At 40.9% G+C, this 20,926-nt stretch overlaps 1 protein-coding gene across 1 annotated transcript in view; it reads right to left on the bottom strand.

Moving 5' to 3' along the window:
• LOC144231864 (uncharacterized) overlaps nt 1-20,472 on the bottom strand; it is an 81,148-nt gene extending 60,676 nt beyond the window's left edge. The window contains exons 1-2 of the mRNA XM_077764459.1: nt 20,357-20,472; nt 17,924-18,010 (exon numbers count right to left, since the gene is read on the bottom strand). Of these exons, the coding sequence (XP_077620585.1) occupies nt 17,924-17,933 (10 nt within the window). The 5' untranslated portion in view covers nt 17,934-18,010; nt 20,357-20,472. The remainder of the gene's footprint in view (nt 1-17,923; nt 18,011-20,356) is intronic.
• Nucleotides 20,473-20,926: the final 454 nt, after the last annotated feature.

The raw sequence follows: 20,926 nt of genomic DNA, 5'->3' as shown, positions 1-20,926 counted from the left end.
CATCTGAAATAAGCAACAAGTATCTTGTAGTTAACTTCAAACATATGTTTTCAATCCCTTTACCAACAAAATTCTAACCATGACCTATCTTGAGTTAACCTTAAGTTGGAAATGCACTCTACTTCTGTCTCATGTTGAATGTAAACTTGTGCCTGACATATAAAAGTAAATTATTTGAAAAAATATATATATATGAACTTGGAGAACAAAGTCAAATTGAGCCTTTTTTCCCCTTCTGGATTCTTCTACTTCCTATTTCACGAATATCTACCAAATCTTTTTCCCATTCTGTGGATTGGAAATTGCTACTATAACTTGAGTTTTATTAAATGGTGAATTGCATCACAGAGATGGGGCCATAATGGACTCAGACAGGTATTGAGAATTGATGTTCAATCCCAGCTTTTCCATATTCTCCCACTGGAATTTTAGTAAACCACTTCCTCTCTCAGACACCTCAGTTTCTTCATCTGTAGAATGGGCTAGTTGAATTGAAAAACCTCTTCCTTTTTAAAAAAAATTTTTTTAATGGTTTTTTATCTTTGAGAGAGAGAGAGAGAGCAAGCAAGGAGGAGAAGAGAGAGAGGGAAACACAGAATCCGAAGCAATCTCCAGATTTTGAGCTGTCAGCACAGAGCCCAATGCAGGGCTCAAACCCATGAACCACGAGATTATGACCTGAGCCTAAGTTGGATACTTAACAGACTGAGCAACCCAGGCACCCCAAACTGAACAACCTCTTAAAGATTCACTAATCAGTACAAATACATAGACAAAAGTTTGACAAATATAGGTATAATGCAGTAAAAATATACTGCAGTAATGAAAGGATTTCTCAACTTCTTTTCCTGGATGATTTCTGGGAGGTAAGGGGAAGTAAGACCCTAAGATTGATTAGATTATGACAGAGTTTTCTTGCCTATCTTACAATAGAAATTATTTTAAATTGTCTTGGGGTGGCAGCGGAAGGTTCAGAAGTGATGACTAGATTTTTCTTGTACCTCAATTCTATCTTTATCCCTGGCCATTATTCATTGTGGTCCTCACTTAAGACACTGCAGTTCTAATAAAGAGAGAAGAAAATAGCCCCCAAGAATGGAATATGTCAAATCAGAATGCACTTTGTCCTTCAAAGTCAAGGAAGTAAGTCTTAACCTGAAGCTCGAGTACCTTATAATTATAGTAAATCCACCGCACCAGCTTGTAACCAGGATTATAGTATTGGGTTGGGCCATATTCTCATCCCCTAGAGGAGAAGTGGTTTATGATGGCCTGGCAGGATTGAGGTTAAGGGAATGCTCTCGGCTCAAGTAGATATTGAACTGAACAATACCATTGTCACAAAGGAGCCATTTTCAACACTGTAAATTTTCCGTATTTCTTCTAAGACTTAGAGTTGGTGTAAGGAACAAGGCTATCAGAGGAGAGGACCTAAGTCCTTCTGGGCATATAATTCAGGCACAACATGAAAAATGTCAAGTCTCGGTTGTGAGAAGAGCTGCCATGTCTAATTGGTTCAGACCTATTTCCATTTGGCAACATTGACAATTGGCTGCTGCTCATCACTTATTCATGGAAAGCCGGAAACAAACAAAGAGCAGACTTTCTTGAGGACATTTTAACGAGAAAGCTACCTCTCATCACCCTGCAGTTTAATACATGGAGGCAATTTCAAGGTATCCCATTCAGCTTGTGTACTACAGTTTAAAAAAAGTGAGGGTGACAAGCTCCAATTTTTCTCAAGGTGGTGGCACGTCAAGGAGAGTAGCCTCCTTACTTCCTTAAAGTTTTCTTCTTAGAATTAAAAATATCTCCAGAAGAATTGCCTGTGTGACGCTTGGAATTATCCCAGAATTCTGTCTGCTGCGGGACCTCACAGAACCTCCATAATGCATCTTTCCTGATAGCTGAAGAGAACACAACTGAAAATAGGCCCTGGATAGTCATGGCTGTTTTTTCAAAACTCTTGTCAGCTTAGGATTTTGAACTCCCTACCGAAGATATTTGCAAGGCCTAAAAAGTAGGTGTTTTACTTTGTCCAAGTTATAATGGCTCATTCCGTTTGGGGGAGAGGAAGGACTGTTATTGGTTTATATTGAGGCGAAGTTAAGTCAGTTCTCGCACTTGTGTAATATGGATCTTGTACGCAAAAGATGATGACAACACTGGGCTTGAGATCCCAATTTGTATTGTCTTGTTTCAGTTGCTCCTAAAGCAGTTCGTTTCCCTCTTAGGGTGGATTATTTGCATTCAGTAACGTATTTAAGTCAGTGCACGTGTTTAAAATGTTGGGTTGTAATTTCAACTTTACATCTGTATACGCCCTATTCATTCTTTCATTCTGATCTCATTAAATGAACTCTTTTTGTAAACAGCTTCTACATTTGATTCCCACATTATTTCACTTAGGCTCTACTCAGTATAGCTGGACGCTACCAGATTGTTAAACAGACTTACGCTTTTTAAATGCAAAATGAGATGCTGTATGGCACCCAGCACACATTCTTCCTTTTTAATAATAATCCTTGAAAAATGAGCTATTATGTGTAAACTTCACTGTCTGAACTAATCTCATCTGATCTAATTTCATCTGAACTAACATCCGAACTAATTTCAGATATAGGCGCCAAAGATACCCCGTGTAGGTATCATTTGCTTCTAAAGTAAATAGTACGAATAGTACAAACGGCACATTACTGAAATGGTGTTGTACGTATTGGAGGAGAGGTGTTATCACCGGAGTCTTTATTAGTGGTTAGAGGAGACAGGACTTTCAATTAAGGAAAAGTAAACAGAATTTGAGTCCTGTGAGTATACATACATATTCAGAGGGCTGCAACGTGTCACGGGAGACTACCCATTATTAAAGTATTGAAATACTTCCTCCTTACCAATTGAAAAACAGCCTCTCCCCATAGCACTAAGGGGGCTGTCCCAGCTCTTCTCTAAGGAGCCCAGAACTTCTCCATGATCTAGCAATTAAAGGGGTTTACTGGCACAACAAGAAGCTTACAGGGCACAGTGGAGCATTATCACCTTACCTGATTGAATTAGGGATAGCTGATAAGCCATGACCAGCAAGAATGTATGGATATGCTACCAATTCATAGCACGGGCCCTGAGCCAGCATTCTGGCTCCTCAAATTAGTAGCTGAGTGACCTTGGGCAAGTAACTTAGCCTTTTTGTTCCTCAGTTTCCTTACCTATAAAATGAGGATATTAATAGCGTCTACCTTGTGGAGTTGTTGATACAATTAATCTGAGTTTATGCAGGTAAAATGCTTACAACAGGGTCTATATTAAGTGCTGGGATGATTATTCTGATAAAGTTAATGAACATGGTGACTGGTCTGGACATAAACAAAGACACCTGACCATGCATGAGGCAATCTCTGATTTAGTGATGTGTTTGACACCAAATGGTGAAACCTAACTCAATCATATCATTTCTTTTGAGAGTTATGATTTACCCATTTGCACTGAGCCTAAGCATTCTTTGAGTTTGAGCAATATTCCAAACAGTAGGGAGCTACCATTTGTATCCTCCATGAGGCTGCGTGGTTATACCACAGGGATTGCAAGAAACCCCCATTATCAAAAGGATTCTGAAACTGTCCCCAGGCTGCCTTAAAAGAACAAACATGGTACAAGTAGATGAAGGAAAGTTCTAATTGATAAATAATATACCTATGCAAAATGCTTATTACTGGAATCTTTCAAGATAACAGAAATTCCTAGAGCAGTGGTCTCACTCTTCAGCATGTCTGCTGGTTTTGGGGAGCCTGGGTGGCTCAGTCGGTTAAGCGTCTGACTTCGGCTCAGGTCATGCTCTCATGGTTCATGGGTTTGAGCCCCACGTTGGGCTCTCTGCTGACAGCCAGCTTGGAGCCTGGAGTCTGTTCTGGATTCTGTGTCTCCCTCTCTCTCTGACCCTCCCCTGTTCACGCTGTCTCTCTCTCTCTCTCTCTCTCTCTCTCTCTCAGAAATAAATACAACATTAAAAATTAAAAAGACAAATAGAATGTCTGCTGGCTTTGTAGAGTCCTCCAGACTACCTGTAGACAAGTATAGGGTGACATCTTTGGTCTGGGAGAAATCCATGGCCAGTCTAAGTTTTAAAAAAGAAGAAGAAAGAAGAAGGGGAGAAAAGGAAAGAAAGAAAAGGAAGAGATTGTGTAACTTGTGTGTTTATAGCAACTTGTTCCCAATAGATGGAGAGTGCTCTGGATAGATTCACAGTGATGTCGCTATTATTACTGCTTCGTACACCATAAGGTCCTTTGAGACTAAGGCAAGGAATACTGCCCAGAGATTAGGAGTAAGTATGGATGAAAGAAACGACATCTGATGGGCTGGCCTAAGCCCAGTTTATATTTCATTTCGATTCTCCACTGTTCCCCTCCCCTGCACCCCCTTTTCCTTTTCAGTGCTCCACCAGTAGACACAAGCCAAAAATGAAGTAACAGAGCATGACCCCAATACGCATGATTGGAGTGGATCAGGGCGTACTGCCCTTGGGACTGAGACTATTGAAGAAATCATCCACCCCATGGCTTTTTCTATGCCCTCAGTCCATTTCCTCTACAGTAATAAGCAGATTCACAAAAGAATACAGGAACTTTGTCTCAGAGAGGTCCATGTAGTCCAAAAACTGAAGAAGGACTCTTCTTGAAACATCAAAGTATATTTTATGGCTCAGTGCCATAGACCTAGATAGGAAAAACGCCCACAACATGTAAAGAACAACAGCGTGTGCCATTCAGATGTTCTACCTATACTGTATTCCCTGCTCTGGTCATATTCCTCAAACGCGGTGTGATTACATCTGGAAGATGGAAAACAGTGGTGTGAATGCACTCAAAATATTAATCATATTTTTTCCTTTGCTCTGTACCTCCGTCTGCGCAAGAGTCCTTTGCCAAATGGTCAGGGAGCATGTGGCTCTGCCACTGATGTTGCTTATATTTCTAAAGACTTGACCGACAAAGAGAGAATAAGTTTACTTTTGGTGTGAATACGAATTCTATTTACTAAATAGTCTAACAGTGCAAGTTCAAATGGGAGAAAAATGCAAGTGCGCTGGAAGATTCTGATCAAGAGACTCATGTTGTGGGGCACACAGCCCTCCTCGTTTATCAGAGCAGAGTAAGAACGTAGTTTTCTTATTTTCCCAGATCCCAAAATATGTCAAGGGTAGTGAGGCCACAGAGCATTATGCATGGCGAAGCAAGTACAGTTAGCAAATATTCTCTAATTCACGACATAGTCTTAAAAACCCTGAACAGATGATTTAATGCTGGTCACCAACCTCAGAACTCTGAAAAGCAGCAGAACTGATCCTTAGGCAGGGTCAGGATCCTTATCCCTAAATGTCTTGTCCATGTTGGAGTCTTTGTTTCATCAAGGGGCTAAGGAATGAAGCAAAGCTGTCAAGAGGACATAAAGATTACCCCCAATTGCTGACAGCAGATGGTGGCTAATGGCAAGTGTTTTTAACGGAGCTTTATTGTTCCAGGTTGAGGCATTAACGTGTCTCCATGGGGTTTTTCTGGCTTTATTTATTTATTTTCTATTTTAAAAAGTCACTTTGTAAAATGACTGTGTGACATGCATTGTAATTTTTGCCTGCACGGGGCTCCCGTGTCAAATTTGTCTTCTCGTTTTCCTGATGTGGGGGTGGTACTTGGGATCCAACCAAAAAGCAAGTGTGCGTTATTTTGGGCCTTGACAATTAGTAAGGAAAGCATCGATTCTTCCAAATCGGAGAGAGGCACTGTCTCCGGTTTTCGGCACGACTGCAAGAGCTTTGAAATCAAAGTAAATATAGCTTGTTTCCACATGCGAAGTGGGTTTTACATCACTCAGTGCAAACGGCCCCAAACCCGTTAGTGCCAACTACAATGGTTTAGTAGCCTCAGAAGAAAGAGCTTCTCAACACTTTTATTTCTCTAACAAAGCAACTTTATTCCCTGCAGATTTAAATCTGATTTCTGGGTGATTATCTTTGTGTTTGATTTTTAAATCCCAACTATTTGGTTGGACTCCAGCAAGTTGTAACTAAAGCAAAGGCCAGCTGATTAACGTCAACACAAAAGAAAGTTGAAAATGGAGGGTGTCTGAGACTCTTAGGGCCTTTTTCACACTTTCCTTCCCTACAGGAGCCCATCCCAATTATCAACAGAAGAAAATCATAACAAGCGAGAGACATGCCTCCTTCCCACCCTCCCTGCTCTGGTCCAGGGACCCTGCGAGTCTCCGATTCAGCGGCCCCCAATGGAGGATTTCGAACTCTAGTGGCAAGTTAGGGACAGCAGTGTCCTAAGGGAGCATTTTCTGAATCTCCATAAATAATTCCTGGGCACAATCTGATACATATTGCTCAGTTCTAGAATATTCCTTCCCTAATCCCGCCACCCCCTACTCCTGACCCTTCCCCTCACCACCTCCCTACCCAAAACATAAGACGTGTCTTATGTCTGAAAACCTAGATGCAGCAGAGTTGTGATAACGGGGTACACCGGGCTCCTACCTGCACCCGGGCGTCTGTGGTTGTTACAACTGATCAGAGGGAGTAACAGGAAGGAAGGATGGCTCCATCGGTCACTCCTCGGGCATTTTTCCACTTTGGCATGCATTTTTAGAGCACGGCCTCCCTGGGAAGGAAATTCTGGAGCGAACCCTTCATTCCCGTGTAGACACCTCCCTGGCTGCCCTGGATTTCAGGCAGCCCCCCAGACCGGCCTCCGTGGGGCCGGGACGGCTTCACAGTTGGAAGCCTGAGATCACGGGCCATCAGCTGTTTCCAATATTAAGAGAAAATATCAAGCCAACCAAACAAAAACAAAAGGTAATGTTCTTATGTGGCAGTCACCAGCTGCTTAAAACTGTTGTCTTCACTCAGGAAAAGTTGGAGAAAGTCGCCTGCTCTTTTCCAACTATAAGACAAGGGCCTCAGCCTCTTAGACTCCAACATCGCCCCAGTGTGCGGGTGCCAGAGAAACAGATTTTCTGCATCCCTCTTTCCTCCCTGCAGCATCAAGCGTCTTGGACAAGGTCTGTACCACAGGAGAAAAGAAAGAAGTGGAGAACTTTGTACTTTTGAGGCAGGCAAGAGCCCCATTACTAATTAAACCACAGGAGCCTGAACGTGGAAGGATCGGCTAGTGGGTACCCCCAGCAGAGTTAGAAGGTTCTGCTGAAATGGCTAATGGAGTTTTCACGCCTCAGATAGAATTCTAGAAATAGCCTTGATGTCACACCCTATAGCCTCCTCATTTCACATCCATCACCCCTTCCCACACTAGGCTGTCTGGGAAGGAAGAAGATCTCTCAATGCCTTTCTGCCCCTGTCCTCCAAATCTTACCAGGGCCAGTTGAGTGGTGATTAAGCCAAGACCTTTAAAGATTGCTATTGTCTCAATTAGGATGACTTGGGCTATAAATAACAGAAAATCCTACCTCATCTGGCTTAAATTTTAAGGACAACTACAACCTTATCTAGCAAGAAGTCCTAGCATCAGTTGGCTCTATGGTGGCTCAAGGACATCAAGACCCTGGTGCGTTCTGCTTTCTACTATCCCAACCTCAATTTGTCTTTGACAAACTCCTCCTCAAACTTGCAAGTTGACTTCTGAAACTACAAACATTATCGGCAAACAATAATGTCCAGTCAAAGGAGAGCATTGCATCGTATCATTTGCCCTTTTTAAAGAAAGATTCCTTTGCTAGAAAATGCCCACCAGATTTCCTTTTAATTCTCACTGGCTGAGTCACATTCCCTGCCCTTACCCAATTACTGGCGAGGATAATGGGACTGCATTGTGTGACTAAGATAAGGCAGGATTTTTACCAGAGCCCCATGCAGAAAAGGGAGGAACCTGAATGAAATCAGAGATTTGTGAACAAAGAAGAGTAAATGGCTGTTGGTTGTATAACCAGCATACCTCAAGAGCCAAATAACCTCCCAACTGTCATTTAACCACTATTCCAGTAAGTCCTTTAGGACGAAAGCCCTCTCTGCCAAGGGTAGGGATAAAAGTAAAAAATGCTAACCTCTTCATGGGACCTGGCTCCAGTGCTCAAAATTTCAAGGTGTAAGAATATGTAGAATGATTAAGACTAGAACGGAAACATGTTGGTATATTATTATTTCTTTCTCTAGGCTTATCTTTTTTCACATTGAAACCTTTTCAGTATCAGAGATATGCTTTTGATGACATCTTATTTTCAATATTTTTTCCCTTTCTTCAAGTTTCTGGAAAAGCAAACTGTTCTTTCTGTCTACTGAATACACGCATAGATGGGAGCCTCTGTTATTTTCAACTAGGATGTGTGGATCTTGCCCAGTAGAAGGAACTTTTCTGTACTATTAAGGCCCACACACTTCGCATCCATCTTTTTTCTCACAATTCAGAATGGGCCACAGTTTTGACTCAGCCACAGGGCATTGTCACAGTGACAGCAGACACAACACACATGGAGCTGGTGAACGGATCGATATTGACATTTTTAATAAGTCCCATAGCTTATATATCCCATGCCAAACTGGATGATGTTTCTTAACCACCATGGCCATAAAAAAGAATGTATATTGTCTGTTTTACTAAACAATAATTATATTTTCTACTGCACAGCATCATTTTAGAAATAATTTCTAGAAATGGTGAATCATGCTGTGATGGTTAATTTTATATGTCAGCCTGACTGAGCTAAGGGATGCCCAGATAGCAGGTAGAATATTTTTCTGGGTTTGTATGTGAGGGTGTTTCCAGAAGAAATTAGCATGTGAATTGGTACACAGAGTTAAGAAGATTGCCCTTATCAATGTGAGTAGGCGTCATCCAATCTGTTGAGGCCCTGAAAAGAACCAGAAGTCAGAGGAAGGGGGAATTTGCTCTCAGTTGAGCTGGGACATCCATCTTACTCTGCTCTGGGGAGGTTTCTTGGGCCTTTAAATTCTGACCCAGACATATACCACTGGTGCCCTGTTCTCAGGCCTTTGGACTTAGACTGAATCACACCACTGCTTTTCTTTGTTCTCTAGCTTACAGAGAGCAGATGTGGGACGTCCTGGCCTCTGTAATTGTGTGAGCCAATTCCTATTTAAAAATTCCCTTTAGAAAAATTTTTAAAGGTCTACTTATTTTTGAGAGAGAGAGAGCAAGGGAGGGGCAGAGAGAGAGGGAGACACACACACACACACACACACACACACACACACAGAATAGGGGAGGGGCAGAGAGAGAGGAAGACACAGAATCCGAATCAGGCTCCAGTCTCTGAGCTGTCAGCACAGAGCACAACACGGGGCTCAAACCCACAAACCATGAGATCATGACCTGAGCTGAAGTTGGCTGCTCAACCGACTGAGCCACCCTGGCATCCCTAAATGCCTTCTTACCTATATATCTCTACACGTCCTGCTGGCTGTTTTTCTGGAGAACCCTCGCTAACAGATACATATTATCCAGTGTCTGTTGTTTGGCAAACCCATCCACCAGAATCATTAAGAACTCTCTGTGCTTATGGACTTTACAGGCTACGTTGCTACAGGGTGAGGCAGGCTGGTAAAAACTTGTTATGGGAGGAGTCTGGTCTTGGCAAGATGGTAGATGAAGATAATATGACCCACCCCCCAGCTGTAAAAACAGAAAATGCTGCAAAAATATAACAACACAAAATGTTTAAATGCACAGTGAACTCATACGTCAGAACACACAAGTTGCTTGAAATAGAGGTGGAGCCAAAAAACATTTGGAAGCACCCAAGCTAAAGGGTTGGGGGTGTCCACCTGTGCAGGGACAGGAGACAGAGCTTTGGAACCAGGTGAGAAGGAAGCAGGGACCAAGACTCCGGAAAAGAGCTGGGAGCTCCCAAGGGTGGCAGCTTCATTGGAAGAGTGGCCTTGAAGATGATATCCTTGTAAGGACATCCATGGATGTCCATCCAAGATTGATATCCTTGTCAGGGGCGTAACAGAAGCTTATCTGTCTCCGCCTGAGGTTTAGGTGGGCAAGCAGTTCTTCCCTGGGAGAGAAAAATTGAAAGCAGCCCTTTACATAGGATAACCAGGTGTCACAGATCCCCTGGGACTGTCCAAGTTTTGCATTTGAAAGCCCTGGATCCTTGAAACTTCCTTGATTCTAGGCCAACCAGGACTGTTGGTCACCCTCCCTATACTTTGTGCTGTTCAGGCATCCAAAGTCACACTAGTCCATTTCCACGAGCTCCTTGGAATTTTGTAAATTTACGTAGCATAGTCCCATAGCTGGCGATAGTTCTGAGGTACTTGGCAGAAGCAAATGCACCTCTCAGATCTCACGGCCCAAGTCATGGGGATTCTTGGGGAGGCGACAGGGTCTATTAAAAATGAGCCTACAATGAAAATTATTATAAATACTCATGGAGTCAATTCACCACGTGCAGGGGTCAGCAGATAAAACAGGACTAGGGCCCCAGAAACTAGAGTAACAGGACAAGAACGTGGAAGAGAACATAGGTAAGAATGTTCAAAAACCGCTAGAGATATATGTGTATGTGTGTATGTGTGTGTGCACATACCCTAAGAAAATCACTAGGCGCTAAGTAACGGCACAGATTTGAAAAGGAAACAATATGGTTGTCTATGTGTTATTTTCACCTTGTAATTTTGTCAGTTTTCTTTTGTATATTTTGACAACATGTTGGGATTACACATCAGTAACACATATTTTATATATGCATATATATATTATTTATATATATATATATTACTCCTCATAAATATTTCCTTTCATCATAAAATTAAGGTTTTCTTTAGGAATGGTATGTGCCTTGCAGTCTTTTGCTAGCATTAATACAATATAATGGGTCTAGTTTCTTGTCATTTGGAAATGTTGAATGTTTGCTTTTTTGGGAGGTGTAGCATACAAGCCCAGGCCCTCCAGGCCTCCAAGATGGCATTAGACATACAAGCCAGAGAAAATGTTGAGAGAACTGGGAGAAGCTGCAAGCCTACAATGCAACCCTGGCCCTGAGTGGAGGAAGAGGAAGGAAGGGGGTGAAAGCATCTTAGATGGTGGTCCAGCCTAAGAAAGTTTCGACAAGGCCATCAGAGAGTCCTCCAGCGAGTCACCTGTCAGAGGAGACCCATGTCTCCGGGAATTGCCTGCTGATGTACACCTGCCTCATGGAGTGGCTAGGAGTAGCCTTTGGGATGCTTGGATCCGGAGCACAGCTGCCCTTGCCCTTGGTCAACTACGCCCCCTACGGTGAGAGATCTGACAGGTGCACTCTCACGTCTGCCAAAGTTAGTATTGCACTAAGATTTTTGTGTCTATCATCCCTTTAATTTCACTTTTCACAGCATTTAGAATGTGTCCATTGTAAACGGTTTATAGCTGGACTTTTAAATTTCCAGTCTGAAAGTCTCTACCTTACAACTAGTGAGGTTAGTTCATTTATAATAATCATCATTGCTGATATAATGGACTGTGCTTGTTCTATGATATTTGTTCTTTTAATTTACTGTATTTTTTATTTGCCTCTTTTTCCTTCCTAACTGCTTCTAATGATTTGTAGGGGCCTATAAAATAAAGATACTAATAAAATAATAAACATAGAGGTGCCTGGGTGGCTCAGTTGGTTAAACGTCTGACTGGTTCAGGTCACGATCTTACAGTTTGTGAGCTAGATCTCCACATAGGGCTCTCTGCTGTCAGCAGAGCCTGCTTTGGGTCCTCTGTCTCCCTCTCTCTCTGCCCCTCCCTCACTTGCACACTCTCTCTGTCTCTCTCAAAATAAATAAATAAACTTTTTGAAAAAATTAAAAAAGTAAAATAGTAAACATAATAACATGTAAAAAGACAGTGTATGATTGTGAAGATGTCAATTTAGTACACTGTGTTTTCTTTATTTGCTTTTTGCTTTGGACTGGTTTAGAAGTGACATGTTCCATTTCTAGTTTTTAACTGTTACTTTTAGAATTTTAGATTGTATTCTTATCTTGACAAAGTCTAAAGTTAATCAATTTTCTCCAAATTAATCTTAATTCAGTACAATTATGAGGAAAACACCAGCAGGCTTTTTATGGGACTTAGCAAGCGTGCATTAACAATTGTGACATGATTCTAAAATACATATGGAATAATTAAAAGATTATGAATAGCCTAGATAATTTTAAAGATAAAGAAGAGGAGGAGAGTAGAGAGGAAGGATTCACCTTCTCAGATAAGACTTTCTATAGAACTAAAATAAAGTGGTATTACCACAGTGATACACAAACAGAGAAGGATAGAGAGTCCAGAAAAGGTCTCTCCCTTACTCCCCTCTCCCTCCCTTCCCACACCACACATACACACACATGCATGCACATGCATGTGCGCACACACACATATGCACGTGCTTGCAAACAATATACACATACACAGGCACACATACACGTACAATATTGGGGTATGACAAAAACGGTATTTCAAGACAATGAGGAAAAAATAGTCTATTTAATACATTATGTTAAGACAATTAGATGTCTAAATAGATATCTTTATAGAAAAAGGTGGGATTTAATTTTTTTAATGTTTAGTTATTTTTGAGAAAGAGGGAGACAGACAGAATGTGAACAGGGAGGAGGGACATAGAATCTGAAGCAGGCTTCAGTCTCCAAGCTGTCAGCACAGAGCCTGATGCAGGGCTTGAACCCACAAACTATGAGATCATGGCCTGAGCCAAAGTCGGACACTTAACCGACTGAGCCACCCAGGCACCCCAGTGAAATTGTATTTTTAACTCATTCCATGACAACACACACACACACACAACTGCAAATGAACTACAGACTTAAATATGAAAAAAAGAGCAAAACTTAGCATTTCAGAAAATAGTATAGGAGACCAATATTAAGATTGTGAAAGGAAACAATTTTTAAACTAAGATACAAAATATATAAGTTATGAGGAAAAACTGATAAATTTGATGTTAAAAACTAAAACCAATGTGTCACAAAAAACATTTTAAAACTTGAGAAGCATTTGCAGCAACATGGATGGCCCCCTAAGGGCGTTACACTAACTGAAATGTGTCTAACACTGAAAGACAAATATGTATGCTCTCACTAATCTGTGAAGCCTAAAAAAGTTGAGCTCAGAAACAGAGTACAATGATGGCTGTCAGGAGCTATGAGGTTAGGGAAATGGGGAGATGCCGGTCAAAGGTACAACTTTTCAGTTGGAAGAGGAACAGGTTCTGGGGAGCTAAGGCAGAGCATGGTGACTATAGTTAATAATATTGTATGATGTACTTGAAAGGTGCCAAAAGAGTAGGTCTTAAATGTTCTCACCACAAAAAGAAAGTGGAAATGATGAGAGGGGATGGGTGTATGAACTAACTCCATTGTGGTGATTATTTTGCACTATGTAAATGTATCAAGTTATCACATTCTATACCTTACGTTTATACAATGTTTTGTCAATTACACTTCAGTTAAGAGAACAAACCACCAAACTGTCCATTAGTAGGAGAAGAGGGAAATAAAACAAGGCCTATTCATGCGATGTAGCACCATGAGGCAGTTACAATCAACTGGACCTACATGTGTCAAAACCCAGTGCTGTGTCCTAGGAATATACTCAAGAGAAATGAGAACAGCTGCCAACAAAAGTATGTATGCAAATGTTGATAGCAGCATTGTTCATAATAGCCAAGAGATGGAAACAACCTATCTGTCCATCAACTCATGAATGGATAATTGTGATATGCCCATATAAGAAGATTTTACAACATGGAAAACCATGAAAATGTTATTCTAAGTAAAAGTGGCCCATCACAAAAAAAACATGTGTTCTATGGTTCCATTGATATGAAATGACTAGGACAGGCAAGTCTATAGAGACAGAAACTAGCTTAGTGACTGCTTACAACCGGGGACGGGGGAAAATTGACAAAAGAATAGGGCTGATAGCAAAAGGTACAGGACTTCTCTTTGAGGTGATTAAAATACTGTAAAATTATTGGGACCTCATCAAGATAAAAAGCTTCTGCATAGCAAAGGAAACAATCAATAAAACTAATAGACAACCGTCAGAATGGGAAAAGATAGCTGCAAATGACATATCAGATAAAAGGCTAGTATCCAAAATCTATAAGGAACTCACTGAACTCCACACCCGAAAAACAAATAATCCAGTGAAGAAATGGGCAGAAGACATGAACAGACACTTCTCCAAAGAGGACATCCAGTTGGCCAACAGGCACATGAAATGATGCTCAGCGTCACTCATCATCAGGGAAAAACAAATCAAAACCACACTGAGATACCACCTCATGCCGGGCAGAGTGGCTAAAATGAACAAATCAGGAGATGCTGGCAAGGATGCTGGCAAGGATATGGGGAAAGGGCACCCCCCTACACTGTTGGTGGGAATGTAAACTGGTACAACCCCTCTGGAAAACAGTGTGGAGGTTCCTCAAAAAATGAACAATAGAACTCCCCTAGGACCCAGCAATAGCACTGCTAGAAATTTACCTAAGGGATACAGGAGTGCTGATGCGTAGGGGCACATGTACCCCAACATTCATAGCAGCACTCGCAACAATAGCCAAAACATGGAAAGAGCCTAAGTGTCCAACAACTGATGAATGGATCAAGAAGATGCGATTTATCTATACAATGGAATACTACACGGCAATGAGAAAGAATGGAATCTGACCACGTGTAGCAACATGGATGGAACTCGAGGGTGTTATGCTGAGCAAAATAAGTCAGGCAGAGAAGAACAGATACCATATGTTTGCACATATAGGTGGATTAGGAGGAACTTAACGGAGAACCATGCGGGAGAAGAAGGGGAAAATAGCTGGGGAGAGGGAGGGAGGCAAACCATGAGAGACTCTTGAATGCTGAGAACAAACTGAGGGCTTATGGGTGTGGGGGAGATGGGAAGGGGGATGATGGGCATGGAGGAGGGCACTGGTTGGGATGAACACTGGGTGTTGTATGGAAACCAACATGACAATAAATTATTTAAGAAAAAAAATAAAAAAATAAAATACTAGAAGTTGACTGTGATGACAGTTGCAAATATCTGTAAATATGTTAAAAGCCATTAAAAAGTGACTTTAAATGAATGAATTATATGTTACATGAATTATCTCTCAATAAAGCTGTTTTAAAAAGAGATGTAGACCAATACAACATTTAGGTCAGAAAACAAAAGTAGACATTATAAAACTTCACAACACACATTGCAGTGATGCACATCAAATTCAAGACAGAAGCTGCTACTGTAGAGGGCAGGAAGGGACAAATGGGAGGAGACATGAAGTTATCTATAGCATAGTATTTCTCTTAAAAAGGTTTACCAGAAGAGAGGCACCCGGTGGCTCAGTCAGTTAAGCATCTGATTATTGGTTTTGGCTCATATAATGATCTCAGGATTCATGGGATCAAGCTCTGAGTCAGGTTCTGAGCTGACAGCACAGAAACTGCTTGGGATTCTAGCTCCCTATCTCTCAGCCCCTCCACACCCTATCTCTCAAAATAAAGAAATAAACTTAAAATATATATACCAGAAAAAAGATAGAAAAATGTAATACAGGTTATTCTTGATTATTCATACATAGGTGGTATTATGTTATTCCCTGGGTTGGAAATCTTTCATAATTAATTTTTATAAATTAAAACCAAAAACAATTTCTTCTAACTTACTAAATTCATTGAAATCAAACTTGAACCTGTGAGAATGAAACACAGTATTTTATTTCCTTGCTCTAATCTTGTAGACAATTAATCCATCTTCTCTTTCTCCCTTTGACTATGTTTTAAAATTTTATTTATTTTTAAAAAAAAGTTTATTTATTTATTTTGAGAGAGAGAAAGAGCATGTGCACTTTGGGAATGGGCACATAAGGAGAGAGAAAAAGAGAGAGAGAGAGAGAGAGAGAGAGAGAGAGAGAGAATCCCAAGCAGGCACCATGCTGTCAGCACAGAGCTTGACACAGGGCTCCATCCCATAAATCGTGAGATCATGACCCAAGCCAAAACCGAGAGTTGGATGCTTAACCAACTTAGTTACCCAGGTGCCCCTATGTTTTATCATTTTAGAGGGTGGTCTCAGGTGATAGACATTTCAGTCCATAGAGTGAATTTTACATGTATCACACACCTTTTAGGTGAATGTGGTGTAATTCCAGTAATAGAAAACTACAGAAGGATGCTTTTTGTCCATTTGGAACAGATTTTTGTTATCCCTTCAGGAACAATATTAATTAAATCATTCTTTCTCATGATAATATGATAGTACACTTTAGCCTCAGCTTGGAAAGGGATCACATTGGATTGTTTTTGCAAAATGTAGATTATTAGATGGTGGTGATAAGAAGAAAGTCAGGCATGTGGATGTTTTTGAAAATGGAAGAAGAGTTGGGAGTCTCTCTGCATTCAATCTGTTCAAAATGGGAACTTGTTGGTTGTGAAAAATGTAAATATTTTGTAGTCCAACTAAATCCAAGTTTGAAATGTGAAAGGCACATAAAAATCAGTATCATGCTCTCTTCTCAGAAAGGACTTCTTTTATTGCAAACTGTAAAACAGTTTCAGCTACTCTAGTCCTTCTGAAATGGCATCTTAAACTGATCTCTGCACTGTTGTGAAGATATCATGAATACAGCAAAGTAAATTATACAAATCTGTGCTGTACAATAAAAGAAAACTAATTGCAAAATGTACACCATTCCAAATTATTTTTTTTAGAAAAGAGTCACTGGGTAGATCTTGTTGGGGGAAGTATTTATGGCCAGTCCCTAGAGCCTCTGAATTCACTGGTATAAGATGCTGGCAAAATCCACTATGCTTACTGGCTTAGCTGACCATCACACTCAAGGGGAAAGATTTTTATGGAGAGAAGTCTTTTAAATATGTGGCTGACTGCTAATAGATGGAACCAATTACCCAAGAAATTAAAATGAATAGATGGTTAGTCATCACTGCTTGGATTACTATAATAGCCTGTTTGTGACTAGGACTTCTTTCTGCATAGACAGTGAAATCCCCTCTTAGGACAAATACCAAAGTCCTAACGATCATTGATAGCTCATAATTTCTTTCTGGAAATTACCCTTGGTAGACCCTTTTGCACCTCTATAATCCACCAAGATGTTGGTTTATAATGAACTTCGGCAGACTCTATATGCCCCTTGAATCAACAAGCATGAAGTCTATTCTTTTTCACTGGACCGTTTTCAAAAGAAGTTTTTGAGCAATCAGCCTTAAAATCAATATGATGTGTTCTTAAGGCAGCTTAAAACACTGGATCAAGTATATTTAGATCTAACATTTAAATCACGTAAACATTCCCCTGATCAGTGAATTAATAGAGCATTCCCAAGAGCATGAATGATTCGCTTCAGATGCAGTACATGAAGGTATTGGATTCATTCGTGCTTTCGTGATTGACATCAAATTCATATTATATCAATGAAAAAAGCAGAGAAGAATGCAATTTCTTAATGCACGTGGGAAGTTTCTGAAAATGTTCTCTAGGTGGGCATTGAGAGTAGAATCCAATATCCTTTCAAAATAACTATTAGTTAAATTTCAGAAATTATTTGGATCATCTTTTCTCAAAACGTGATCAATATCATGAAATCCCCAGGAGATTCTACTAAGTGAGAAGAGGGTCAAGGAAGAGGGGCTCTGTGATCCAATTTTGTCAGGAAACAGCATATTTTGACCTTTTTTTTGGAGAGCTCCAGTATATATTAAGATATCAAGGACTCTGAGAAGTCCTGTAACAAAAAAAGTAACCGTATCTCAGCATTATCCATATTTTCTTGATCAATGAAACCTGATTTTCCCTAACACTTATTCCATGCAGCACACATTGGAAAATATCAATATAGGCCAATGTATCTCTTAGAGATAAAGGCCTAAGAAGTTTAAACTACTTACCCAAGACCATGAGCACTTTGTTGAGTCAGGAGTCCCTGACTCCCAATCAGGCTACTTCCTTGGATGATCCAGGTAAGGTAAGGTTATCTAAAAAAAATTTTTTTTAATCTTTTATTTATTTCTAGGAGAGAGAGAGAGACAGCGTGAGCAGGGGAGGGTCAGAGAGAGAGGGAGTCACAGACTCTGAAACAGGCTCCAGGCTCTGGGCTGGCAGTCAGCACAGAGCCCGACACGGGGCTCGAACCTACGAACCGCGAGATCATGACCTAAGCGAAAGTCGGATGCTTAACCGACTAAGCCACCCAGGCGCCCCGAGGTTATCTAAATGATACTCCTAAATTATAGGAACTTTTTGAATAACAACAAATCAGAGTGGTATAGGAGTTATCAAGAAACCTAAGAATATTTAAGTATTGTCCTGTCTGGTTTAGGATTAGCTTGATAATAGGTAAGACAAATGGAGTAGAGATCCTACAGTATACAGCAGATAATACCATCTCAGTCTGAAGCAAGTCTCCCTCCCTGCTTTCCTCTACTTTCTCATCATCCATATGAATACTGCAGATCCAAGCACAGTTCTCAACTGAAAAAAATTTTTTAAGTAAAAGAGCAGCCTCAGATCACAGAAACAGTGATGTTACTGAGACCTTGATAACCCAGAGGCCGAGCATGGCTCTGGTTCTCTTTCTTACATCATGCTTCCATTTATACATCAGTATTGTGGGAGACCCTCAGGAAAGTCCCCTTCTGTGCCTGAGACCCTCTGACTTCACCATGTAACCATTTTTCCTTCCCGTCAGAAGCAGATGGAATTAACAGACTGTGACAATTGCCTATTGTTCTAAGCAAGTTACGCCATGATCTGTATGCCTCTTTCCCAGAAGATGGACGGCGAAATGCAACGAGGAATGAGAGTGTGTCACGTCTGCAATTTTCTTGTTAATAGTCCCTCTTTGTTTGGAAATTACACTAGTTGACTTTCTGCGTTCTATCAGATAAAACAAGAATCGCAATCTTCAATGTCCCTGATGAAATTAGACTCATGATTGGGTGTCACTAAAGTCTCATGTTTTTCGGCCTCGAGGAAGCATAAAATGGGGGTCAGAACATCTCCTCCCTGGAAAAGAAGCTCTTCAGGCCTGCAGACCACCCCCACCCCACTATAGAGCCAGGTACCCCAAATGTCACTCTGTCTGCTCCCTGCAGAGACAGCCAAGTGGACTGGGGCTCAGAATTACTCAGATAATTGAAGAACCAACTTTCAGGCAGAGGGCTAGAAACTGTGTGGGTAACATCTGACTATTCATACCTTCATCTTTGATAGCTTAACCTTTGATGAGGAATAAAGATTGGTGAGGCCCTTTGCCTTTGTGTTTCTTTGAAATCTTGATCTCATTTTAGAGGGCCTGGATTCAAAAGGATGTTACCCCTGATTCATGCAGTTTCTAGGTCTGCATGATCACATTTTTTCTACAGTGATTAGTTTATATAGTTCATGCTTCTGTTTTAATAAATAGTGCATATTTTAATGGGAAAAGTCTGGCTCGTGAATATCTGTTCATATCAATTATTAATAGCTGTTTACCCCTTGCATTTACAAAAATTACCTGCCTAGAACTCCATAAGGAATCTAGGAAGGTGGAATAAAGGAAACTAGTATTTATTTAGCATCTACTGAGTGTCAAGCACATGTGCTAGGCCTTCCACATAACACTATTAAAGTTAATTTTGGGGGCACCTGGGTGGCTCAGTCTGCTAAGCATCTGACTTCAGCTCAGGTCATAATCTCACGGTTCGTGGGTTCAAGCCCCAGGTCGGGCTCTGTGCTGACAGTTAGCTCAGAGCCCGGAGCCTGCCTCGGATTCTTTGTCTCCCTCTTTCTTTGACCCTCCCCTGCTCATGTTGCCTCTCTCTGTCTTTCTCTCAGAAATAAATAAAACATTTTTTTAAAAGTTAATTTTTGATCCAACATTGGAAAAGGAAACTTCATTGTCATCACTACAATACATGATAAAACTAAGAATCATAAAGCATCGTTTATTCAATCAGCATTTGTTACCTACTAATTTGAAGGAGGAAGAGAAATAAGAGGGAAATTTAAAGAAGCCTAGAGGTCAAGGTAATTCACATTCTTGTTTCCCAGAGTGTAGCACACTAGACACTTGGGTCACCTAGACACTTGTCCAAAATGCAGATACTTGGGCACCTGGGTGGCTCAGTAGGTTAAGCGTCTGACTCTTGATTTTGGCACAAGTCATGATCTCATGGTTGGTGAGTTCGAGCCCTACAGTGGGCTCTGGGCTGATAGTGGGGAGCTTGCTTGGGATTTTCTCTCTCCCTCTCTCTCTCTCTCTCTCTGCCCCTCCCCCACCTTGTGCGCATGCACACATGCTCACTCACTTGTGTGCTCTCTCTCAAAATGAGTAAACTTACCAAAAAAGAAATGCAGATTCAGGGGTGCCTGGGTGGCTCAGTCGGTTAGGTGTCCAACTCTTGATCTCAGCTCAGGTCTTGATCTCAGAGTCATTAGTTCAAGTGCCATGTCGGGCTCTGTGCTAGGCATGATACCTACTTAAAAAAACAAAATCAAAAGAAATGCAGATTCTTGGGCCACTCCTCATCCATTGTGTCAGAGTCTGTTTTAACAAGATCCCAGGTGACTCACATGCCTTTAAGGTCCAAGAAGCGGTGTCTGCCCAACTAAAACTGACCCAGAGGGAAGGGTGGAGAGAGGAAAAAGAAGTCTCTGTGGACAAGACCTGGAGTTGTGAGAAATGTCAGAACAAAGATCTTGAAGGTTGTTGTGTTGTGTCTAGAAGACTGAGAAGGTGTTTGGGAAAGTAGCATTTTAATATTTTTTTTCTGTGCCATTTAAATTAGATTCCCTTTTCATGTTTTGCAGAAGAAAATAGTACAACTCTGAATTTTATTTTCAATTATTCTTCATTTCTGGTCTGACCCTGGCCTTTTACTGCACCAGGAAGCTGACTGACTTTCCAATAG

This window comes from Crocuta crocuta, unplaced genomic scaffold (genome assembly GCF_008692635.1).
Source record: "Crocuta crocuta isolate KB4526 unplaced genomic scaffold, BGI_CrCroc_1.0 scaffold102, whole genome shotgun sequence".
Lineage (NCBI taxonomy): Eukaryota > Metazoa > Chordata > Mammalia > Carnivora > Hyaenidae > Crocuta > Crocuta crocuta.
This window is presented reverse-complemented; position numbering and strand designations above follow the sequence as displayed.